The 27,103-nt window shown below is 39.6% G+C and overlaps 1 protein-coding gene across 2 annotated transcripts in view; it reads right to left on the reverse strand.

The window, feature by feature from the left end:
* Positions 1 to 259: 259 nt before the first annotated feature.
* The window catches only part of LOC118703220 (neuronal regeneration related protein), a 28,064-nt gene continuing 1,220 nt past the window's right edge, over positions 260 to 27,103 (reverse strand). The window contains exons 3-5 of one of the 2 annotated variants that reach the window (XM_045571840.1): positions 26,416 to 26,477; positions 6,388 to 6,465; positions 260 to 2,014 (exon numbers count right to left, since the gene is read on the reverse strand). In XM_045571840.1, coding sequence (XP_045427796.1) covers positions 1,889 to 2,014; positions 6,388 to 6,465; positions 26,416 to 26,430 — 219 coding nt within the window. In that variant the 5' untranslated portion in view covers positions 26,431 to 26,477 and the 3' untranslated portion in view covers positions 260 to 1,888. Of the gene's footprint in view, positions 2,015 to 6,387; positions 6,466 to 26,415; positions 26,483 to 27,103 lie in introns of both variants that reach the window. The other variant, XM_036409966.2, reaches the window with a different exon arrangement.

Raw genomic sequence — 27,103 nt, forward strand, 5'->3', positions numbered from 1 at the left:
AGTGTAGAAATAAAAGGGTTGGGGTTTAATTCTTCTTTGTATCCAGAGGCAGCTCTGCAAATTCCACCCTAATGAGCTAGTGCCAGGCCCCTAATCTCTTAAAACCCTCCAAAGGGAAAATGTGTGGAAGGCAGAGCTGATTCCATCCCTTTTGATATTTGCCCCTGCGCCTACTGGGGGTGCTCTGAGAACACGCGCATTAACATGAACCCGTGAGAGCACTCCAAAGCAGGCCTTTCCAATGACGAGCCACGCCAGGTACCTTACAGCCTGTATATTTATTGAACAAATACTACTAAAATACATTGGGTACTTGTCATGAGTGCATCAGTAAAGATCACATTGCTACAAAAGCCTGCATTTTCAGTACACAACTGCAACTACATAAATGCCACAGATGCAGAATACTGTTCTTGCTCTATTTACACAGCTGATAACCTATTCTAACAAAGGAGGAAGAAGGGAAATGCACGAGAACTCAGGCCAACAAGGGAGCAAGAGGAGGACGAAGGGCAGTGCATGCATCATCGATGTTTAACAGTCAGAAGCGGGAACAGTTCAGCACAGAGCTTACCCTGTCAAAGGAAGCGCTAAAAGACAGTTATATAAAAAATTAAGGTAGGCTTTCAGACTGGCTAACGCAACAACATTCCGTGAGTAGATGGTATTTCTGATTTTTTTGTTTGTTTACCCATTCCACTGGGAGCAAGGACAAAAATGTAACATCTATACCTTGCTTATCAAAAAGAGTGATCTACCTTTTTTTGTTTTGTTTTTTTTCTTTTACATTTTGCAAAGATATTTTTCCCGACCTAATATTTGGGGAAGTGTAATTTCCCTATTTCCACTCAAATGCCAGGTGATTTTTTTGGATTTTTTTTAGAGGTCATTTATTAAAAAAAAAAGTTTTCCCATTCCCCCCAAAAATTCTTTCAAACAAAAAGAACCAAGAGAGACACCTAAAAAAAACTCCTGTCCAATTATTGCTTTTTTTTTTTCCTCTAAGTTCGGCAGGCGAGGCTACCAAAAGGAAGAGATTTGGTAAGTAGATTACAGTTTTGTGATTGCTCCCGCTACAGGGACTTCGGGCCCGTGAGTGCCAGCCAGTGAGACATGGTCTCTCACGCTCTCTCTGGCAGCATTCGCTCACCCTACAATGCTGAAGAAGAAAGCCACACTGAAGACACAAGGAAAACAGGTCAATCCAGTCTAGAGAACAACATTCAGGGAAACAAGAGTACCAACACCTTCTTAGAACATGAAAATAAAAAATAACTCCATCAGAGCTACCTCGCCAAGGAGCATGTTGAAAGTCCAAAATAGCACCATTCATCAGTGTCTCAGGTCCTGTGGCAGCATCTCGGTCACTTACCACAAGGAAACAATGAGTTTCAAACTACTTCTATACATCAAAAGAGTACATGGATAAAATATAGAGATATACAGACAATTGATGAACATAAACTACTAGGCTTGTTACATCTAAATGAGAAAAAAAAAAAAAAAAAATGGGGACTCTCAGCCTCTGCAAGAAGCAGTCGGGAGCTGTATGAGTGACCAGGCAGGAGTGGACCGGTTGTGTGAGAGCAGTGGGAGTTTGAGTTGTGGAAGACGTCATCGGAGCGAACCAGGCCTGAAGGCCCACCTGTAAGGGTTGTAAACGTGGATTCACAGTGTGAAATTCTGAGCGTTTTCACTTGAGTCAGAAAGATTAAAAACTGGTTTGATGATACCTATTTGTCCACTGTAAATTCTCTAAAGCAAGGCTCAGAGTCCCATAGTTTCTTCTTATACTTGATGATTTACACAGAAAAAAAAACCCCATATATGATACCATAACCTCATCAATACCCATACACCATACGTAATACAAATGGAGGTGTTACGATTAAAAAGAGTGGAGGTAACGGATGCTCGGGGGGCAGAGTTCATCGCCGCCAAGTGGAGTCAGGGAGGCAGCCTCCAGCTCTTCGTCCTTCTTGCGGTTCACTTCCTTCGGGACGGGAAGTCTTCCCTGAAAGGCAGGTGGGCCCAGACACAGAGGAACACACACAAAGAGAGACACACTTAGTCATACTTCTGAAAGCATTTGGAAATTTCTGCCTTTCATCCTTGAACTCCCAATGTTTTGCAGAGTTTACACATTAAACACAGCACACCTGAAGGTAAACATTAGGTCTGAGGGGGTATGAAGTAATTAAACACCAGCCACCTTGGCTTCAGCAGAAACAAGTGCTTCTCTAACGGCTCTGCCCAGCCACGTGGGAGGCAGCATTCCCCAAGAGTCGGGTTTCCAGGGACAGTTTCTAGTGTCAGGTGGGGCCTGACATGAGGCTGGGTGAGGAGAGGTGCTCACAGCGGTATTGAAAAAAGAAAACCAAGTTCAATGGCTGTGGTGGAGTAGGGCAATCGTCATTTTTCTAATATATAATAAAAATATTTAAAAGCATATCTCAGCATGCACAAATGTAATTTATATAAGGTCTGTTCTATAATCCATGTGGGCCTTGTGGTCAGAATCAGAATGAGGACCAGAGGTGGCGTGTCTGGGAGGAAAGAGTGTGGGGTCCAGGGGGAAGGTGTTGCAGGAAAGAGGAGGATAGCATGAAACCCAAGAGCAGAAGAGGGAGTCAGTGAGCTGGGACTGACTGGGGCTATTCTAAGCCTCTCATCACAATCCCAATGAGTGAGATTTTTGTGTTTCTAAGAAAATCAAACCACAATGGGCACCAATGCGAAGGAGCTCTCCATAGCGACCAAACAGCACAGGACAGGACAGTGAACTCCATTTGCCATTGGATGATATAAAACAGAGGTCCTGTCTACCACAAATACATTATATGCTCCGATCAGATATGAAAGCAGTGATCTGACATATTTCTCCTTTAGACAAACCATTGATTACTGGAGTTTTCTTTGGAAGAAATTACCCATTGTGGTTTAAAAGATCTTCCCCCTCCCCCCCCTTTTTTTTTTTCTCAGGTCACATGTTCTAACAGGACATTTATAATAAGCTGATTTGACTGGATATAAGAACTTGGATTAAAGTGATAATCTTGCTTTGTGACTATAAATAATCCCTTTTCAATTTCTTAGTAAGAAGAATTCAGACATCAGGAACTTCCTAATAACTTGAAACTGATTCAATGTTTTCATCAGCCCCTGGGTGAGCTAAATGTCACAAATAATTCAACTTCAAGAAGTCTTATTCACTTATAGATTTTTCATACTAAACATCTGGTGTGCCCATTTTTGTGTTTAAAAATCTTAGACATTGAGAGCGTACAACATCTTTAAGACGTATATCAAATCCACTCAGTATGTATTAATACTTAATGTTTCTCTGAGCTATGAAAATAATTTTAATCTTGAGATTTTTGGCATGCAATCCCAAGATTAAAAAAAAAAGAAGAAGAAAAGAAACCCACTGGTGACCCTGGTGCCCATTTTTTTAAAATATTTTTTTTTATTGCTTTCAGAGAGGAAGGGAGAGAGAGAGAGAGAAACATCAATGATCAGAGAGAATCATTGATTAGCTGCCACCTGCAAGCTCCCCACCATGGATCGAGCCTGCAACCCCAGCACGTGCCCTTGACTGAAACTGAACTGGGAACTTTCAGTCCACAGGTAGACACTGGATCCACTCAGCTAGACTGGCTAGGGCCTGGTGTCTTTAAAATAGTATTTGTTCCTCCTCCCCCATCAACCAGTTAGCATTCATGGTTTGAGATATGGCAAACTTAGGTTTTAGACAAGTGAAGAATTCAATGTTTCCTTATTGTCAGAGGCCAGGACGGAAGATCAAAAGTTCATTAAGCATTATTTCACTCAACTATCCTCTGTACATGACTGCACTTTCAAATTGCTAACTCCAGAGTTACTCTGTTCCAAAGTGAATATATAGAACATTATTCTGTCTCTATATTAAGTCTCAGTCTTACTAACCTGGTACCTCCCTGAAAAATACTTAACAAAATGAAATGAAGAGCTGAGTGGGATCTCAACAATTTGGGGAGAGGTTATTTCCAGGAAAAGAAAAAAAAAGAACGTGAAGATTATTTCAGATGGGAATCAAAAGTTTTACTATTTTTCTCTCTTATGAGGTTCCCAAACATTCATGTCTTCATTTATTATTCATGTTCTGAGAGTCCATTATGGCTTGAGTACTCTATTAGATGTTAAGCCTATGAAGACTAAAAGAGAGATGAAAACAGTCCCTGCTGCCTATCCTGCCCTTAACTGAATTGCTGTATGGGAGATGGCCAAGTACAAAGGGATAAGGCAAAGCAATGGCGTAGCCCATGCAGGGCATATGTTACTGAAGCAACCTGAGGGGCCATGACCCAACATATCTGTGGGGAGAGGAGCTTCTGGGGATATAAAATTCTACCCATTTTCTCTTTGGAGGCTAGAATTTATTAGATTTCAATCATTACTTCCTCTCGGTCATTAAAAAAGAGAAGAGTCCAGTCTTCCTGCCCCCACTCAAGGAATTGTAGGCTTCCAAGGAGGCACTTTGAAGGGAGGACACAATGATGTCTTATTTCTCCATGTCAGGCCTTATAAAAATTCAGAGGAAAATAAGCATATCTTCTCCCATCGTCCAGCACATAGTGATCTCTGGAGGATTGGGAACTAGAATCATCTAGAAGGCTGGAGGAGGGGAATGACATGTCCACTGGCTCCCACAGACCAGCTCTCCTGGATGCCCCTACCGCTGACCTACCTCAGGTTGGATGCCTTCTCTGATGATGACTGTCAGTACATGAATCTCCCAGTTACTCAATAATGTGACTTGGACCAAGTGAGTCAAGATTTATTTTTTTTATGATTATGCAAAGATATGCTTTTCCAGAAGGAAACTGCTAAAAATAGGATAAATATATTATGCTGAAGATACTATTCATATATTTAGAGAGGAAAGAAGTTAAAATTAACAGAAGACCTCAGTTGCAGGATCCACTGTGCCAACCCCTGAAGCATGCCTCATTGTAGGCAAAGCCTGGGGCCTGGACTGGCCTAAAAGGAAGGGGAAGCACTATTGGCCTCATTGAGGAACTTGCCTAGTCTTGCTGTCACCAGTATCAAAGAGAGGGTCTCAGGATGCCCGCATGGGGTAGAAACTAATGAAAAGACTACACTCTCTCTTGCTCCTTCCATTATCAGGTCTCATCCTAGCTTCTCAGGAGAATTTTCCCCTGAGCCGTCCTGATCAAGAATGTCACCAGTTACACTGCTGAAGGTGGTGCTATGGTGGTGAGGTGGTAGGCTAAAGGTGTGTTGTAAGTGAAGCTCCAGTATTTTAGCTCACTACCACTCCAACTCCACAAGATCAGCACAAGTCTGGCTCAGACAGGGTCCGAATCATGTTGCTCATCTACTTTCCTGCCAATGATTTAAACCTTGACTTTCAGAAATTCTCTGAAAAATTAAGTGATTTAAAAATGCTTTCTTTCAATGCAAACTGCCAGTTAACACAATCTCTTTAATTCTGGCTGCCAGTAAAAGGTGGAGAATTGCTGAAACCGTTTAGTGTAAATAAGAGAGTTTTTCAAAATTGAAATATCAGTCATAGGTGGGTAGCTCTCATCATTGGTCAATTACACATATGAAACTTTTAAATGTTAATTTTTATTTTCAATGGACTCTATTTTTCTTTATTAGTTGCAAACTCAGCAGGTAAGTGGTAAAAAGTTACAATCCTCTTGCTTAAGTGATATTTACCCTAAAAGACAAAGTCCAAAGGTATCTATAGTAAAAACTGGTAAATTTTTTTTTTTAAATGTTTGTGTTGGATTTTTTTTTCCCTTCAGAAATGGGCTAAAATCTAAAATGTACAGTTTACAATTTTTTTTTTTTTAAGGCAGAGAATTGTCACATCTAAGATGTAAACACAATGAAAGCATTTTACAGAACACATTTTAGGCCTAAAAATTAAAAGGAAAAAATATAACAGTTTTTTTTTTTAATGTGCTTTCTGTTTTGATTCCCAGGTAATCTTATCAAATATCCAGGCATTATTACCAGACAAAGTTGTCATCATCTTATCCTTTTAAGATATCTTTTAGTCTGAGCATCATATTTGACTTTACCCAGGAATGGAACAAATTAAAAAATCTGTAAAATATACATTGCTTCCATGATTATTAAATGAAAATTTGCTTTGGGCTTGTCAAGAAAGGAAGATAATGTGAAATTTAAGAGTCACAGGAACTTAGGATATTTTTTTTTTTTTTAGGATACATTATTTCTAAAGTCATAACAGTATCAGATAACTGAATTAATAGAGTTGACTATATTGGGTATTAAAATGAAAAATGGATAAATCTAACTTTAATTGCTTCTACATTTTAAAATACTAACAAAATAGCAGCTTAAGGATCTTACCTTAGGAAGCCTTCCCTCCATTTCCTTAGTTGGAAATGGTGCTTGGCTGACCCAGACAGAAAGCTCTGGGTAATAATCCTGTAAGAGACATAAGAGCACACACATTTAGGTTAAGAACAGGATCCACACTGAAACCACCAGTGATCAGTTTAATGAGCTCAAACCTTCTCAAGGATCACTTACTTCCCCATGGCAACTTTAAAGTGCTGGGGAAGCCCTCCACCTCCTTCAGGCTGTTAGTGTGCTTCTGCATGTTTGCTGCACTCAGGAGAGTTTTAGCTCCATGTCTTGCAAGGCTCGGTCCAATAGAGATGGGATATCCATCACCGTTATCTTTAGCACACCAAGTGGCAGCTTCGTGGCACGACTGGCTGAGCAAACTAAGGCGCTTTCAACACAACCTATGATAAGAATCCCTACAAAGCCCCATGTTTATGACATAATGTGCCATGCATGCATCACACACTGTCAGGGGTTATCCTGATCATTTCTTAGGAGGGGAGGAAGAAGCAGCCTGTGTTCTCCCGGGTCCATGCAGCCACTAACAACACCCTGCCCAGCTGAAAACAGCAAAGCGTCTGAGCGAGAGGGGCAGGGAGAGGGGCAACATCCCCACGAATGACACAGAGAATACTAGTTGATGAATTTGGGGGTTGGGGGGCAGGGGTGGGATGGGGTGGAGAGAGTGAGTCGTACTGAGGAACTCTTCTTTAAACACATATACAAGGGTTATTATCATAAGAAGTTTGCTGACCAGCTGTTCTCCGTCTCTAGTAAAGACAGGAGTCAGGGATTAGGACTTAAATTACAACTACAGATTTAGGTCAGCTGTAAGAAAGATCTTAGCAGAGGAAAAAAATGTGAAACCTATTTTAAGAAATTTAGAAACAGAATTTAACAACCTAACTCAGAGCTAATTCACATTTGTTATAAGGCCCCTCTTGAAGGGAGGGGGGGGGGAACTAGTTAAGGTTTCATCCAGATCTGGATCTCTAAATGCTACAAATAAGCCTCACATTTAATAAATAATATTAAGAATCACATTGCATTAAATTAACAAACAGACTTACATGCAGTTTTTGTTTTTGAAAGCACCAAATGTGGTAGCCTAATCACTGGGCTAACTGGGAAGTTTTCAATGTCCCAGTCAATCCATTTGTGTGGAGGTCTGAGGTAGGAAAGTGGATGGCCGTGTTAGTTCCTTGGGGTAGTTTAACAGTAACTTTGACCTACCCCAGTAACTTTTATGGCACATCCCAGTCCACAAAGCAATTTTGCATACATTTACTAATTAATCCTGACAAGAAGCCTGGGAATAGGTCTTATCATTACAGAGATGAGAACATTGAAACTCAAAAGGTCACCAACTTGCCCAAAGCCACACAGTCAATGTAGGATAGGACTTACACTCAAACCTGGTTTCCAGATGCTGAACTTCAATTTTTCCCACTAACTGGAAGCTCTTGAATGATCCCAGAATGCAAATTGCTACCACCTCTCTTTCAAAAATCACACAGTCCACAACCAACACATACATTTCGGTCTTAAATATCTGAGAGCTCATTCTGTTAGAACTGGGCCAGTTTTCTGACTTTGCATTGGGTCTGCTTTCCGGGCCATGTGTTTTCCCCCAACCTCCTTCCTCTTGCTCAGCTTTCGAGGCTTTTTTTTTTTTTTAACAATTTTTTTTTTATTGATTTTTTTACAGAGAGGAGGAGAGAGAATAGAGAGCTAGAAACGTCAATGAGAAACATCGACCAGCTGCCTCTTGCAGACCCTCTACCGGGGATGTGCCTGCAACCAAGGTACATGCCCTTGACCGGGATTGAACCTGGGACCTTTCAGTCCAAAGACCGACGCTCTACCACTGAGCCAAACCAGTTTCAGCAGCTTTCGAGGCTTTGAACAGCTCCTTCTGGGAGAATTCTACCATCTACCTTGTTTGAGAAAGAGAACCATCCTCATATGCCCTTTAACCAAGAATGGGGGAAGAAAACATGCTTTTTAAAAAGCTTAAAACAAGGTCACAGCACACAAAATCCCAGTTTGGGTTGAATTTTAGAAGACCTAAGTTAAGTTCAACCATCAGTTCACTTATTATAAGTTTGTAAAAATTATTACATTTCTTCGTTACTACTTCTAAAAGCATGCTTTAAGTACCACTGAAGATATTACACATATTCGTGAGTAATAAAGTTGCACTGCAAACCAAACATGTTGATAAAAATACATGTCGAAATTCAGTAGGCACATGGATGCAATGAAAAGCAAAATCAAGTAAATGTTATATCTGTGTTCTTGTGATTTTTCTGTAATATTCTACTTTAGCAAAATCACACTGCTTTAGCATTTTACTTCAAAGCCTCAATTCTAAAGCCACCCAAGTCTGACTTGTAGGGAAAAAATAGCTGGCTTCTCAGAAACTATTAAACTTATTCTTAAAATTTATTTTGCCAAGAACTTGCCTTTTTAAAAAGAAAAACAGTCAGTGACTTGTTTGGCCAAAGAATTCAGGATCACCAGTATTTGATAGCAAAACCTGTGACTGAGCAAACTTCCCCAGCTACCTCAAATTTGTTCTTTGGAAACATTAATTTAGCCACAGATTTGCCAAGAGCATTTCTAATTAGGCATATTTTAGTGTTTGAATCATAAAGTAATCTGCATCCTTTAGGAAAAATAAGTGTCACTTTGGCCTTGTGGTAAATTCTTCGTCTCCTTCAGAATCAGAACCTTAAGCCCAAAGAGAGAGGGGTCTGTTACCTTCTGAAAACCTGCCTGCCTGGTCTCTAAGAACTGAGCATATCCCTGGAAATGGTATCTAAAGGAGACACTAAACTTGCTTTTTAGATTTAGGGAAAAGGTGGTAAATTATTGGAAATATATGCCCCTTACATTACAGCTTTGTTCCTTCTTATACCAGTGTTATTTGGAAACTTTAAAATGAAAGACTGCAGAGGAAGGATCTATGACGATTACTACTCTTGCTCTCAAATAATTCAAAATACCTTTGTCATGCATGCATTCACCATGAGTTTGTGAATCACCTGCAATGGTTGGGGAGTGCTGGATTCTGGGGACTGCAATAAGAGAAGCTAGTTCTTGCTTTCTAGTTCAAATAGCTAGCAGAGGTGACCGAGCTTCTAAAAGATCATTTGAAAAGGATGTACTATGGGCTGAATGACATCTTCTCAAACCCCAAATTCAAATGTGTAAGTCCTAACCCCAGGTACTTCAGAATGTGACTATATTTGGAGGTAGAGTTTGTAAAGAGGTCCTTATGGGGAGCCTAATCCAATGACTGTCCTCATAAAAGAGAGAATGACACACAGACACACACAGAGGGAAGGTGATGTGAAGACACAGGGAGAAAAGGACCGTCTATCTACAGGACAAGTCTCAGACGAAATTAATCCTGCCAACACCTTCATCCCAGACTTCATCTAGACTCCAGAATTGTGAGGAAATAGACTTCTGCTTAGCCATCCAGTCTGTGGTGCTTTTTTTTTGACAGCCCTAGCAAACTCATACAGTGCTTTAAGTGCAATTTTTAAAAAAGTATAGGTCATGTCAAACGTACCAGCTGTTGGAACGTGTATCAATAGACTAAAAACAAACACAACCAATGTTTAGCAAAACACAGTGTCAACAGAGGAAATGTGGATGGCAGTGAGCAGATCTGGAAGCGACTCCTTAGGCAGCGACTCCACTGGCTGCTGTGTCCTGTGTTTTTATCTAGTTCAGAATATTAGGAGCTGACACAGACCCTGTGATAGAGGCTGCTGAGTACTGACAACATGTGGGTCAGAAGCACGAAGATAAGTTGATCTGTCTTTCTGGAGTCCTGTTCTTGCTGGACCCTAAAGCTGTTGGTTCTTCTTGATACTAGTCAACTGATGCTCTGAAGGCGGACATATGGCTTAAACCAGTGTTTCCCAAAGTGTGGTACGCGTACCCCCAGGGGTATGGGAAGAGTTTGGTGGGGGTACACATTGCAGGGGAGTTTGGTGGGGATATGCACTGCACTGTGCTTAGCTGCGCCTAATTCTACGTTCTCATGAGTAGGAGGGGTGCTTCTGGATTCAAGTTTTTATTTTTTCATGAAGAGCAATTAAACTAACTTTTTTCTTTTTTCTTTTTTTTTTTTAACTTCACTGAACTCTCTCTCTCTTTATGGTGGTGGTGTGCATCTCAGAAATGTAAGTCATCTGGGGAATCCACACGGGAATAACTCAAAACTGTTGTTTTATTAAATAAGTAAGCCAAAGTGTGCCCTAATTTTCCCAAGAGAAGTGTCCTTTTCAAAGTGTCTCCCATCTATAGATAAGCAACTGTTTGCTCTTGCTCAAGTAAAATCCTCAGAACCCTCTAGAGTCTAGACCAGCAATTATCAAGCGGTGTGTTGCAAGAATTTTTAAAATATGCAATGCCTGACTGTTTAGTCAGGGGCACTGACCTCCTTTCCCCTTGGACTGTCAAATAAAAAAACAGCCAACATAACCATAGCTGCTGGTGTGAATGAATCAAAATTATACCTATTTTTTGTCACAACTGCAAAAAAATGTATTTTGTGTGTGTGCTGCAGGATTTAGTAACCAGATTCCGTGTGCCATGAGATGAAAAGGGTTGAAAATTGTTGCTCCTAGAAGACTTCTGTTATGGGAGAAATCAGAGAAGCAAGCTATACACGCACAATTAAGAAAACACTGTGAAAACATAGAGGGGAAGGAAAATTTTGTTGTTTTAAATTGCAGAACACGCAAAGGTTTTGCTTAAATTCTGGGAAAGGTTGAGTGTTTATGCTTGTCACTAAATATATTAGTTAATGTACCTTTTTCTACAATGCTACATTTATGTCACTAATGACTACGTTTAAAAAATAAAATGACATGAAAAAAAAAACCCTCACATGATTTATATAGATATGTATTTAAATATCCATGAGCAATTCTTAGGTAAAAGCAATTTTTTACTTTCAAGTATATTGAACATATGAAACCCACAATATATTTATAGTTTAATGGTGAAAATGCACTATTTCTTACGGATTCTCTTAAATGTATGTAATGGTTGGGTACTTAACTTTCCATTGTGTGTCACAGCATACAAGTTGAGAACACAATGCCCACAGTTTTTGCCTTTTTAAGTCTTTCAAGGATTGTTTTCCTTTCTGGATGATGCAACATAAAAAAAAATTTCATTTTTTAAGATTATAAGGTAATTGGGTGGCAATGATCATGACTTGGTAGGCCAATTAGAAAAATAAAACGTGGAGAGAATTAGAGAGTACTCCTACAAGGCCGTAAAAATGTTATCCTTTACATTATTTCTTAACCTCTTTTCAGCTTTTCATTTCAAAACTTTATTTTCCCATAGAATGGTCCACATACAGAATCAATCTAATTGACATGTCTTATCACTTCTCTATTGCAAGTAAAATTTAAATGATACCTATTACCTATTTCTAAATTTGTATTTTCCTCTACTTACTGTCTTTATCACTATTGCTTCAGGGAAACTGTTAGAGGAGATGGATCCTCAAGGGTAGGTTCATAGCTTTATTCAGAGCTTAAATACACCACATACATATATGTTGTTTACTTAGTTGGTTAACATGCTGTCTCCAAAGCCTGCTAAGATGCTGCATGGCTTGATTGTTAATGACCATAATTATATTTTCTCTCCTTGAAGAAGATCTATGTGCTCAAAAGAATGCACACACATGGCCTTTTTATGTCTTAACAAAGATAGGTGCACCCCCCGCTTTCCCCCAGGTAATTAGGAAAGTGGACTAGGGCAGCAGGTGTCCAACCTGCATAATTAATTCTTTGAGCAGCAAAGAAGTATATTTCATAATCTCTCTGCCAATTAAACAGTGTGTGTGTGTATCTGCATGTATACATGCTCTATGCTGTCTAATTGGCTCAGAGGCTGTGGAACCCGGTACTGCAGTACAAGGGGAAATTACGTGCACACACACACTTCATTTCTGCAAATATCCTTTGAAGTGGCGCTCTTAGGAATCTCCCTCAAAAGCCACTCTGCGCCCAGGTGTTACTAGTCATGTGAGAGGGCAGGATGTAAACTGAAACCATAAATGAGTTACAGGGATCGTTTTCTCTGAACAGCATTGCATCAACAGTGAGAGGGGCCAAGAGATGATGCACTGTCTCTCTGGAGACCAGACTTAAAGACCTGCCTAGCCCTGTGCGCGCTGCTTGAAGATGAAGCACACAGGGGAGGAAATGCATTGTAACCAGAAGACAAAGGATAAACAGGCAGAACACTGAGCCACTCTGGACGTTCTGGAAAGCAAAGTCAAAGTGTTACTTGGTGCGCATGTTGGCAATCATTCTGGTATGGGAACTAAGTGGAACATGCAGAGACCTAATTTAAGTGCACACAGGCGTGCACATGCGCGTGCACACACACACACACACACACACACACACTCACACACACAGGAGCTGGCTGTGGTGACAATGGGTAATTACAGAGAAAGCATTACAAAACGTTCTCAGCCATAAATGTCCTGTTGCCAGAAGGGACAGGAAGGCCTTTTAGGGCAGCGCTGTGTTACAACATGCGCTGACATTCTCTGCTTTTCCAGGGCCTGACAAGCTCTCAACCAGGAGGAAGGGGGGGGAGGGCACACAACACAGCTCAAGGAGGAAGGTGGTGATCCCTTGCAGATTAGGTAAGCCCGTTGGCATGAGCTGGGCTTTGGGTGCAGATGTCCGCTATGGGCACAGAAAATACCCCCATTTTTAAAAATATTGCAGAGCAGGTTATGTTACTGCCCAACATTACGTGTCAGATGTGGGTGTCTGGAACAGGCTGTGTAAACTTAAATGCTGGAATCCTCCAAATTCACGCTGCTCGCACAAGGCCACATGGAGAGGCCACTGGTGAATTTATGGGAACCAGACAGCTAGAGGGTTGTATTTCTAAATCTCAACGAGGCAGAGAAAGGAAAAGGAAATCTCCTGGCAACAAAACGAAAGTGTTTACATGTGAAATTAATTGTCAGCACAAAGCGCTTTCAGAGTCACTCTGTTCCACAATGTAATCCTCGGCTTGTTTGGCTGCCGAGTCTTTTAAAATTTGATTTCTAAGAATAATAGCAAAGACTTTCAAGAAAAGCAATGAATCAAGTCGGGAGCAAGCCACGGAAGGTTAACAACATTGCCTAACTTTGCTTTTTCACCACTATGTAAAACAGCTCGCTGGGGGAGTTTTGGGGGCTTTGGTGGTATGTGGGTCAGGGCAGGGTGCAGCAGCCGCCGGGTAATCCGAGCATGGTGAACAGGTCAGCAGCAAGCATCTGTGCTGAGCAAACCTCTCATCTCATCCCAGCCTCATTCCTTTCCAAGAGGAACGTGCTTAGCACAAAACAATCCACCTAAAGACTCCATAAATCCAAAAAAGGGAGTTACTGATCGAGGAATTCTCAGATTTCTGCCAAGATTCCCTCCCCTGGGCTGGAGGTCAGCCGGGTACAGTAACAGAGCCAAACTGTGGACTGGACTCCAGGAATCAAGTTCACACTTCAGATCTGGGCTTTTAAATGGGCGACTTTTTCTTTTCAGTGACGAAGACAAAACAAAGCACAAAGAGCTGATAACAGCCCAAAGCGAACCAGAAGCAAAAGTACAAGAGTGAGGCCTGGAAGCCAATCTCATAAGGGATATCTAAGAAGAGTTTTTTAAACAAAGCGGAAAAAAAATACAGCAACTTTTTAAAGCCCTGGCTTGAGATTAAGCAGTTTGTGAATGAACAATAAAAAGTAAAGGCCACGAAACAAGATATTTGCTCTTTTCAGCGGAAAAAAAAATGGCCTTTGTTAACTAGCAGGAAAATGAAGAAAAAAGGCCCCTCAAGCATTTAAGCAGAGCATAAGCTTTTCCTGCCTTCATGACCTCACCAAATATGTTAATAAAATCGTCTCCCTCCCTGGAGTGAAACCAGAGTAAATATTTACTTAACACGTCTGAGTTCTAAGTCTGGACCACCTCACTCCCTTATATAAATTGGTTTTCATTTGTAATTAAGAGTTTAAAAACACCACATTTTGTAATATTTTTCTTACTTTTAAGATAAAAGAAGGAAAGGAAGAAAAACTCTATATTGTGCCCTCATACAACAATCTGCACTTTTAATTTGAACTGTATAGTCTTTGCCACAAATGAGAATAATGCTGTTGATATGCTTTCCAATACTAGACATCTGGAGATAGCAGGACTTTTTCCAAGCACATTCCAAGGTTAATACAAAACAGCTAGACTTGCTTTTATTAGCTGGTTTGAATAATTTTAAGTATGCTGGGTCTCACCTACAACTAAATAGTTATAAGTAGTCTAATTTCTACTCACCAAGAATACTTCGTTTTCTTTCCTCGTGTCCTAAAATGACTGTAATAACCATTAAAATCTTATGAAAAAATTTCCTAACAACATGGAAAAATATGTCTTCAAAAATCAGATTTCTTTTGTTATAGTCCTCAATCAAAGGCTAGTGAGATATGTATAGACATACAGATTTTGGGTTTTTCTTGATCTGAGACAGACAGTTGCTATTGATAAGTTTGTGGACATTTCAAAACATTCCCCTTGCATACATGTGGAAGACTGAGCTTTCCAGAAAGTGTGCACTTTCTCCCAGAGTGCATGTTCCAAAGGAAACGACTCACTCCTTCCATCGCTCAGTGCTCCCTCTCCACTGGCAGCTGCGACCCCTCCGCATTCACCAGGAGTGGCTCCACAGCCCAGTGCTTCTCTCGCACTGTCCTTCCTGGTCACAAGCAGAACCCCAACAGATAACAGAATTCCAACAAAAAGTGGTCATTGTGGAAGGGTCTATTCAAAATGGGTTTAAATCAGAGTCTCGGTTATTTCCTGAGAAGTTTGCTTTTAAAAGAAGGGAAAATATCTCTAGATCTGTACCCCCATGCTTCAAGTACTCAAGTCACAAAGTGGCCACTAGAAGGCTTCCAATAACCTATTCTCCAAGAAAACTGGAAAAGACTAAAAGTGCAAGAGGAACAGAATAAGATTGGGATGGATGTACCTCTGCACACCATCTGGATTTTCAACCCCACTGGGTGGAGCATGGTCCGATTCAGTGGGAGGGTTCTTTCGCTCCAATAAGGGCTCAGCCAGCCAGAACCATGAGAAGCAGAGAAGACCTAAATGGTGGCCACCAACCCAAATCAGTAAGATGTTTCAGGGCTGGAAGTCATGGAAGAAACAAATATCTCAAGAGTTCTGAAGATTACTACAAAAGGCATGCCAAATTGTGGGGCTAAGTTCCCTGGAAAGGGACTCACATCCTCTGACATGAAAAAAAGAGAAATGGAAACTCACACCTTCATTCCAAGTCCCCACTGCATTCTCCAACAGAATAATTCTACCTCATCTTTTTGTCTCTCTTCCATCGTAAACCAATCATCAAAACTATATTTCTCCAAAGGAAGAGTACTATGAACAATACACGGAACCTGTTCGAACCTAGAGAGGCAGAGTGTGTAAATTTGGGAGCCACGGTTTTCTGTGGAAATAAATATAGAATTCATCATCATGTTTTTTTGTTTATTTCTAAATTTTAGGCCTGTTTTCCATGTGCACTCATTTAATCCTCACAGTGCTGTTTCAAGGATGGAATGCATCAATATCAGATGGCCTAGCAATGGACAAACTAATTCAGAATATCTTTCTCTCATCAGATGCATCTGAAATCATGTTGGCTGTATGTACGTTTGCTTTTCAAATTTTTAGCCAATTAAAAAACATACTGCTTAGTTAGAGGACATTAAAATCTTATCTTTATCAATGATCTGCAGATATACAAACTATACACTACATAAAAATATAGAGTGCTCCAAGTTGAAGAGGAAGAACTTATTAGACCAGAGAGGCAGCGTGTAAACTACTAAGAATGGTGACTTGGAATAAAAAGCAAATTTAACCTGACTCCATTTGGAAACTTTTCATCAATGCTGTAGAAACACAGGTAGTTCTAAATTGTGGTGTCCTCTGGCTTGGAACAAACAGTATCAGAACACCTGATCAATTTAGTAAAAATTCACGTGACCAGGTGAATTATTTCTCTGATGCCAATTAACAAATTTAATTGAATTTCTGATTGAATTGATTATGACAGTATAGACAGTCGAGCTTTATATAATAAAATTAAAGTTTAAAAGACAGTCCTCATTAAAAAAAGGGATAGGCTTAATGAAGATGAAATGAAAAGATGTGGAAACGTGATTCCCAGACCTTGGTAACAAGATCAGAACAATTTAAGATTATATTATCGAGAAGTGAGCAAAATATCCAAGGCTAGGGTCATTTCATGATGTATCATTAGGCCCAAGGCTCCACAGGGCAGCATGAAATGGAAACTCAGTTATGGTTCAGAGCATCCAGGCATTGGAAACAGTCAACTCTTAGTAATTAAAGATCAAAATTATGAAGAAGGAACCAGAGATGTGGGCAGAATTTCTGATGCTGTATTAACTGAATTGGCTGGGTATAAAATCTCATTTGTCCAACAAATGAAGCAATAAATATTTATACTAAGTACTTACTTTCTGCAACATATTGAATATTTGCTAGGTAGTTTTCAGTCCTATAAAATGAACATCTTATTAAAGAATGTGTCCCATTAGTTTGAGCTGGAAGTACGAAAGTAGCAAAGAAAACACATTAAAAAAAACACAAAAAATGTTTTAGAACTAAGCCACCAAATCCAGGGACATCTATTCGGGAAAGTGATGGGCTAGTTAATTCATCTTTTTAAATTCTAAGTCTCTTACCCATACAACTGTAGTCCCTGATATTGCCCGTTTCAAATAGTGGGTCCATTTCCTGCACAGTATTCATTCTTCTAGCCGGTATTATATCCCTAAAATGCAGCAGGCACTAGACTAAATGTTCAACCATGTGCTACCACATGCACATGCACGTGCGCGCGTGCACACACACACACACACACACTGAGATTCAGCAACTGCCTGGCAAATGTGCAAAGAACAAACTTTGAAGTCATGACCCAATAGCATTTAGGGTAACTTTCTCTACCATGACACTGTGAAGGGAAAGACACAGTACATCTTGGAAAAGTGCCATATTTTTCCATGTATAAGACAACCCCACTTTTCCAACCCATAATTAAGAAATCAATATTTTAAACCTTTTTTCCTGGTTTTCCTCTTAAGGCCTTCTTTTTTTGGCATCTTAAGGAGTTGTTCTTCCTGTTTTCTTCACTGTCTGATCATACACTCAGTGGGAGGAGGTCCAAATTATCTCTCTGCAGCTCTATCTCCATGCTCTTTTGCATAGCTGATTACACTCAATTTGAATTTTGCAGAGTAAAACAATTGCTAACCAGTGTTTATCTTTTTATTTTTTGACATCTTTATGGGTTCAGAGCACTCCTGTCCCTATTGCATCTGTGCACACTCTACCTCCAGCTGCAATTAGACATCAGCTGACATCAGTAACAGTAAGGCTCGTGATTAAAGGAAGCCTGATGGACAAGGTATGGGCAGCTATGCACCGGCATGGCTCTCTCCTCAGCTGATTTCCGTGTGTAAGAAGCCCCTCAATTTTCAGTCTATTTTAGAAAAAAAAAAATATAGCATCTTATACACCAAAAAAATACAATACTTAGAAATAATCCCTTACTTGGGCTCATGTTTATAAGCATCTTACTCCATATATTTTTATCCGTCTAACTACTGACTATAGACCTTCCTTGACAGTTCTGAATGCTAACTGCCAAACATGCAATATCTTCTCCTAATTCCTACTCTTTCCAGTCCAAGAATAGGTTCTGTGTCTGACACTAACTTTATCCAATGAATATGTCCTCAAAATGTCTAGACCCATTTTAAGCACAATTTGTGTCAATTTCTCCTTGTTCAGCCATTGGACTGCAGTACTTTTCCCTGCTGGAATGGTATCAAACACAATTCAGACAGGAAGGCTGTTACCTGCCCCAGTCATCAAAGGACAGTGGTGTGTGATGGTGATCTGAGTAAGGCCTAAAGCGGAGAAGGGAGAAGAGCTAGAACTGGGCAGCCATGCCAAAGCTTCCGTGCACATTATGAATCCCCCCCTTGTTTTAGTTACTTATTAAATGGTATGAGTCTTTGGCTCGTTTGTTTACTTGTTTGTTTTTTTTTCTGGCAATGGCTATTCAGCTGTTCTCCTTTCTTTCCAATCAATGGCTCTGGTTCCCCATTTCAATTTAAAAGGGGCAAACAGACCTTCTTTTCATTGGCGATATTCTCTTATGATCTCCTTCTCCTTTCTAACCGTGAGCTATATTTGTATTTTAGTCTATGAAGGATGAACACTGAAAAAGCAGCCTAACATCAAGGGTTTAAAACCATTTCCAGCTAGATAATCATAATGCTTTTAAGGCAAAAAGCTTAGATTGAAAACCATTCTAAGGTAATAACAGGCAATAATTTTATTTATGAAGATTTCATTACCTTGTGAAACTGGAGTAGATTTTGCTCTACTGTCATGAATACCTCAATCAGATTACTGAGAGACAAACTGCGGAACTGCTGGGAAAACACCATTAATAACCTCGTGCATAATGGCGCCCCACAGCCAAGGCTTTGGATGTGTGAATCTATTCTGAAATGAGATTCCTCTTTCAGCAGACCAGACCAAGCTAAGTGTGTGGACCTTCTCAGGACATCTTCTCTCTAAGCAAGTGTTAAAGAAGGGAGCACTGAATTTAGAAATTGTTTTTGAGATGTATTTAGATTTCATTTAGTTCCCCTCCCACTTCCCCACCATTACCACCCTAACATTGAGCCTTCTGAAGTGTTCAGTGAGAGGGACCTTTTAGTAGCAAATGCAAAATCTGTGTGTATCTATATATTTCATAATCTGAAAGGTCTCAACTTTGCAATGTGTTGGACAGTTATAAATCTCAAGGTGAGCCACCTGGTTCTGCTCCATGCGGATCTCCGTGGTGTATCCATGACCAGGAACTCATACGGTTATTCCAGTCACTTACTGACCACTGAGGATGTGCGGGATCCTGAACAGGTACTGGAGCAGCTATCAGACTGGTTCACTGGTACGGAATCTGTTCCAGGGTCCTATCAGACCATGCCAATGAAAGCCAGGGATTCCTACCACTTTATAGAAAGAAAAGGCCAATCAACTTCACTAGCTTTCCCTCTCAATGATGACACTTTTCCACACCTAAATTCACCATCCTGCTAATAGAGGCAAAGGAAAAGAATGAGGCATCACAGCCTTAATTGCTACCAAAGAGAGAATGCTCAATTACTAGGGGTCAGTTTTCTGATTTCAAGTTCCCAATCTTGGAAGGTGGAAAAAAGCTGCAGCTATAGGTAGTGTGTGGGAAGTGTAATGAGTATACAGAGAGCATGAGGTGATTCCCGTTGGATGTACTGGGGTGAGTTTCATACAGGAGCTGTCATTTAAATCCGGTCTGGAAGAATAGCTTTGTTTTGTCAAGAGGAGCATTCTTTCTAGGACTGAGTAAGCAGAGGCACAGAGGAGGGACTCCTGGGGCATATTAGAATGACAAGTGGCTTGCTTCCTCTAAGAAAATATAATCCATCCTGGCTAGAAATACAGTATTAGTTCCCATAGTTCCTGGCATGGCTGCCCAGCCAAAAAAAAAAAAAAAATTTTTTTTTTTTAATTTTAAATTTCTGGAGGTCTAAACACAGCAGTTGGAGGGAAAAATTGTTTGAAAGTATGAAGTGGGAGTAGGCAGAAAGAATTCAAGGAGCAATGCTTATCTATGTCACTTTTATTGAGAGACTCGGTGATAAGTCAACCTCATCTGACGGGGTTAAAAGAGCGAACAAAATCATTTCATGTTGAAAATCTTGTAGCTGATGCATCATTCTAAGATAGGAGACTGCGCTCTATTCAGCAATTTCAGAAAAAAAAATCCTTCTTGTTCTTGGCTTTCCCCAAATTTTGCATATCATGGGATGGGATTCCCTTTGGATGGTCACCAGACTACTGACTAAATTACTAACAGCCTGTAGACCTCAAATTGTAAACAACTTTATGATGATGGTGTAAGTGTTGGCTTGAATTTTGAATAAGTATGTCTGGCTACTCAGGAAGAAGTGGAGGGAGAGAGAACCAGCTGGGTACATGTGGCTACACCCAGCTCGCCTCCCAGAAGGGAAACACGCTGCTGCAGCAACACTGTCTCTGGCCAAGCAGACACCTCTGCATTGCTGGGATTTGCCAATGGCAGTGCTGCCACTTCCACAAAAGAAAAAGGTTAAGTGCGCTCCTTTCTCCCATCCAAGTCCTTCTTCCTGGGAACCTTCCTTCTCTCCAGCACTCCACCCAGGCCCAAAGGCAGATACCAATGAAGTAAGAAAGTTTACATTTCACCTGAAAATGTATGTGAGTGTGTGTGCTCCTTTCTGTGGGCACAATCAAAAGGCAAAGAACCTGGCCAGCTTGGAACCTTGAGTCAGAGCCTCTAGCCATGTCTAAGATGCCTGCTCAGCAGTTTCCTAAGACTCACCTCAAGTCCTTGACTTCTAGGTGTAGTATGTGAACTCTGTCCTTGATCGCAAATAGGCCCTAAGTGGTCAAGGACATTCCCTACTGCAGTAAAAATGCCTATGCTCACTCTCACAGAAATACTTTCTAATGGGTTCTATTTTTCTGGAATATGCTTCTCTCTTATCTAAATCTACCCACATATCCTCAATTCTTCATTCACTCAACATTTATTAAGGATTGGCACTAAGCTCTAGGAATAGAAGGCATAGCACATGTTCTCAAGGAGCAAATAGCGCACTTCTAGGTTTCAAATTTTGTGCCAACTCCAACTGGTTGCTAATGATGCACTATACTGAAGATTTTGAAATCATATTCAGGCTGAATAATAATAATAATGACTCTCAGGGTTGATTAGCAATGTCTGCCACAGGTGTAGCAAGACTTAACGGTGACATCTAAGTCATATATTTGGCATCTTTGGTCTTACTTAATTTCTATGTCTTAAAAAAAAAAAAAGCTCTATAATCACCACTCCCCAATCCTCAAGCACTCTTCTAGGTTATACTACAATATATTACACTGTTAAGTTTTTCATGCCTGTTAGTCTTCCTTCCACATCTAATATGAAAACCTACTGAGGGCACAGAGCAAATGTGTGCTCCCTATAATACAAAGACTTAAGCGCAAATAAAATGCTCAAAAGAAAAATACAAACAAAAAATACACAACACCTTGTTCACTTGGCATGGGATCACATGCATAACCTATTGCCAACTCTTCTTGTCTCTTCAGTGCTTTCAGACACGGCATCTTTGTGTCCTTGATATCATCTTCAAAACACCTCAGAATCAGAATATATTGGAAATACAAGTTCGTGAGGACTTTACATTTCCAGTACTGGGGTCCTTGTGCTACAGGAAAAGTTGCTGTGAGCTTTGAGAGCTGCAGCTGGATCAAACCTAGAGAGCTAGCATCTCACCAGGTTGCTCAGAGTGGCATTAAAAGCTGGTAAGGGTGAGCAATTGCAAGCCACTCTTTTTTGGCAAGTGCTTTTATGGCTTAACCACAATTTTTTCCTACTCCTGTTAATAAATTATGGATAATAACTTGTTGTAAAAACTACAATAAATTTACATCAACTTCCTAGATTTTTAGAAGGTAGAGATACACACGACTTCCAAACATGATTAAGTCATTAATGATAAATATATCCAACTTAATAAATGTTAGCATGCATAGATCAAATAGATGTTGATCTTCTAACATATATTTAATACTTTATTAAGCAATGTACATGAAACTTATAACCCTTCTTGATGCCTATAATTTAGGTGGTCAATGAAAGAATTGCATATGACCCAACCAACAAATAATGCAGGGAGGTATAAATCTAATGTTATACTCTGGTTAATACCAAGTCACTGCTACTAATAACTGAGTTGATATTTAGAATTTAGTTTGCAAGCCTAAATCCTTGTTAATGCTTAAATCCTAAATCATTAGAGCTGCTAACATTTGCCATGCATTAGAAGATCAATTTCAAAATCACTGCTATTTTTGAAACCACTGAGATGAGATATTCTTGAAACTACCCCTAAGTGCAAAATATGTCTAGAAATACCCATTTCATATAAATTTAGACTCAATAAATCATATTTCAACAGCCATAATTTCTACAGACATGTGCTGAGATTTATGGTTAACCTGCCTTCCAGTTCAAAGCAAAGGAGAAGTTTAAAATTGGAATATTTTAATATAATATATCTTGACCAACCAAGATGACAAGTCCAAGTGCATTCAATTTCCTCTGGTATATTCTAATTGGATTTGCTGATAAAATTTCTTCCTTCTAGTCTCTTCCTGTATAACAAAGGAATTATTCAAATAATTCAGGCAAATCTTTCCCACTCCTATATCACTCCTGCAAGATTTTAAGTAACCAAAATGAATCAGACAAAAATCAAGTGGGGCTTTTTAGAAAAAGCATAATTATTCAGATAATTATCTCAATCCTCCATTTCACTTTCCCTGTGAGGATAAGGCCTTAAAAGACTTTCCAGCCAGAATCAGCACTAAGTAAAATATGTGCAAAACCAAGGAAGTTACACTGTTTCACTCTAAGACTAATCTTTAGCCAGTCCAATGTAGATGAATATTTAATGTATTAAACTAGACATTTGGAGATTACTCATATTCATATTTTAAAAGTCTATTTTCCCTATTTTAAAAGTATTCATCTTAGGATTTAAAATAAAGTGAATTCCTTCAGTGTATTTATGATGATCTGATTTACATACAAGTCTTTAAGAACTGTATTGGGTTAAAATAGAGTGATAACTCTGAATAGCTGTTTGTATTCAAAGATTTCTGCTAACATAACACCCTCTCCTGCCTGAATAATCTATGTAGCTCAAAAGGAAGCTGGACTGAAGTTAAATCCAGATAGACCATCCCTGCTGTCCTAATTCCCCAAACAATTCCCAATTCTCCCTCCCCCTTACAGTGTGCTGAACGGCCTGGAAAAAGAGAAGATAGTACCATATACAATTACCCTCCCAGGAACTCTTCAGCATCCCCACACTGGCAAAGCTACTAATAGAACCACATCCCTCCTCAATCGTTGTCTTTTTCTTTAAACAGGAAAACCGTATGTTAGTGGAGAGATTATTCAAAGAGTCTCCTTGTAAACCCATGAATGCCACTTCACAGACCACAGAAAGCAGAGCTCTATGAACCATACAATGGAGTCAACTCATCTCTTCCAAAAGCTCAGCAACAGCCTTAAGGAGAACTTAAATTGTTCCAACTCCTAGGTCTCTGTTAAAACAGAATGAGCCCATGCTTTATGCCACTGTGAGTCCATGGCACACACAGACTCAGTTTCCTGCAGAGCGTAGGCATGTTGAAAATCAGAACTTAACCTTGACATTTTTCAAACTATTCAATAAAACCATCTGTGCATCCTGAAGTATTTTCTTCTCACTGATGGATCAAAAGCAGGTAACTTTAAAATAAAACACTTAAGTAAATACCACGGACCCATACAAAACAATACTCCTGAGTTGCACAATCCCAGGTGAAATGTAACCTATTTAAGTGGCACCTCCTGGAGTTATGCTTAAGAGGGTCCCATGCACAGCATACAATGTGATTGGTGCTTCTTACAGCTAGCAAAGTGGTTGTACTTTTTGATAATGCAATAGGCACTCACTCTAGGATTCATGAGTGAATTTTCAAATTATTGTGAAGCATCATTTTAGGGTATGTAAAATATCTAGCTATCTTGAATTCTGGAATTCTTTTAGGGAAATGAGACAATTAAAAATCTGTATTTGGAATAAGCCTTTACTAATTGGGGTAAATACACTGCCTTTAGATCCTCTATAGTGTTTTAAATTATGCAAATAAATAACATGTTTAACAGAAAGGGCATTTTATATTTTCTAGAGGTAGCCAGGTGTTAAATCTGCTTCCCTAGCAGTAGTTTCTATTGCATGTGGGCTAAGTCTTTAAGTAAGCTAATTAGAGATCAGCAAAGTAATTTCAGTTTTAATCAAGGAAAGAATGACTTCATTTTGCCAAAAACTGAGAAAGTAGGGGTACAAAACATATCTAATATCAGTTTTTTAGAAACAAAATTGAAAATTTTTTTTTGCATTAATATGTACAGAGATTTTTAAGAGCTCTGACCTCCCGGATGAGAGAATTGCTAGAAAGTTACTTGGAATCACCCACAGACAATAACTGTCGGTGGTTTCATTTCAGGCAATGGCTTGTGCCAAAAGGAACTGACATCTTGATGAAAGGATCACCAAAAAGTTGTAAGAATTTTTCCATGAGTGAAAATCCTTCCAAGAGCAACAAACTGTGATTTCTCATTCGGCCACCATACATAAATGACAACTGTAAGAAATTAACAACATGTAATAAAAATTTGAATTTGCTCTTCTGCATTCAAATCATTCCAACTTTCATTCTCAGCTTTGGCTCACATGCTTGCTTCCCACAAAGCTCACTCCACTCACGATTACAGAAACATGATATGTCTTGAGCTTGATCTATAGGTTGTTTTTTTTTTGGCAGGGTCAGCAGTTGAATTTATGTTTAACCAAACAGGTCACCTGACATATTACAGCCATCTATGGTGACACAGAGAGTAAGGTTCTGGGATAAGGTGATGTGGCAAGTCCCAGTAAAAGATAATTAAATAAACAAAACAAAAAAAAACTTTGCAGCAGTTTATTTTATTACCAACCTGGTTCTCTGGGACAATGGCTAATTAGGAATGTAATATGAAGTTAGGAACCATCGACACAAAAAAACCTTAAACGTTTAATTATCTGCTCACACCCCTTTGTCCCTCTACCTCGAGTCTCCTTGATTTGATCATTATTAAAGTCCAAGCAAGAACTATTTTATTTGGTGCTTTCAAAATCCACCTGTTGAAATGACAAGTGAGGCATACACAAAAAAAATAAAGAGCCTACTTGATAATAGGATTGAAACTGAACTCACTTAATTGCTTCTGATTCATTTTTCTCCTTGGAAGCTTATATTTGGGTTGTGCTCAAAGAAAACATCAAGCATATCAGATTCAATTTTGATCCATTAAATTCCGCCCTCATTAAAAAAAAAAAAAAACAACCCTAAAACTAAATTTGGAAATCACACACTCTAAGTGGCAAAGGGGTGATTTAAAGAGGAAAACATCCGCAGGAGGACACACTATACTTATCTGAAAAGTTTCATGATATTTCTTTTTTTTTTTTTCAATTCAACTTTTTCCCAAAGAGGAAAATTTTCATAGAAGATAAATATACTTATTTAATGTGTATTTCATCTAATTCTTTAATCAGCTATCAAACACTCAACTGCCTTCCCTGCAGATCATAATGCTTGTTAAGTGCAGTTTCCCTTTCATTGAGGGGAGGAAGATGCTTGACTTCTCAAGCTGAGCATGTGTCTCTCATAAGTCGACAAAGAAACAATGCTAATTATATTTGAGATGCAGTAGACAGAGTGCATGAATACAAAAGTCCATGTTCTTCATGTACATTGCTCATAAGGACAGCAGACAGTATGGCAATTTGATTAGCTGGACACAGACGCCTACTTTTTGGGTATGTCCTGGCTGCCTCTAACATAGGACCCATTGCTTTGTGTGAGCCCTGCTGCTGTCAGCCTTTCCTTACATGTCACAACACATCACTCTCCTTAAAGAACAGAACGGTTTCTGTTGGTTCAAGTTAAATAAGTCTTCGCTTCTGAAAAAGGGATTTCAGTTTTCTATGATTGAAAATCAAAAGATTTAACTCACCACATCCAATTCATATAAATTACTGCGCTGCAAAGCTCCCACATGCTGGAGATAGAAGCTTGTAAAGGTCAGATGGGGTAGGAACAATGAAGGGCTGGGGCGGGGTGACGGTGGGTGGCTGACATTTATATGAAATAAAGACAGGAATGAGACTGAGGATCTCCTTGGATAACCAGTTCTTACCATTTTGAGAATCATAGCAGCCTTGGACCTCCACCCTCCCTCTCTTCAGTCCAGGGAGACCACCAACCTGCAAAATATGTTTAAACACAGTAGACAAATCGCCTCACCACAGGTCAGCAAATGAAGAATGCCTGTTTAGAGGTCACAGACAAATAACCACTTTCTGTGGTTAAGATAAGTTACATGCAAATTACTGTTACTGCGGGAGGGGGGGGGGGGCTACGGAGAGAGCTCCCCCCCCCCCCATGTCTATAGGCTGAAAGAGGGGACAAAGGAATCCTTGGTACCTGGCTTTGCAGAAAACCCTGGGCTATTCTTAGTGTTGGGTTCATTTTTAAACTGCAGTTCAAAAGCTTTAGCAACTTAAAAGTAGAACCAAGTGATAAAAATAGATTGTTTTCTGGCTGCTCTTTGTTCCCAGACATACTACTGGCGGTATATTTGCAATCAAGACAGCAGAATAGGAATTAGCTTTCCACCGTGTAGTGTAATGCCTCAGAGTGGATATTTTTGGAAATGGCACTACATTACATAACCTTCCGTGTTTAGGAGGGGAAAAACTACATTGGGGAAAAAAAGTCAGGAATATACACCTCATGCCCTTCTCCCTAAACAAATCAACATTAATGCACAGACCGCAGTGATTTTCCTCTCAGCCTCTAGGTCATCACAATGCAATTCTTTTGTT

The sequence above is a fragment of the Pipistrellus kuhlii genome, unplaced genomic scaffold, assembly GCF_014108245.1.
Source record: "Pipistrellus kuhlii isolate mPipKuh1 unplaced genomic scaffold, mPipKuh1.p scaffold_m20_p_4, whole genome shotgun sequence".
Classification (NCBI taxonomy): domain Eukaryota; kingdom Metazoa; phylum Chordata; class Mammalia; order Chiroptera; family Vespertilionidae; genus Pipistrellus; species Pipistrellus kuhlii.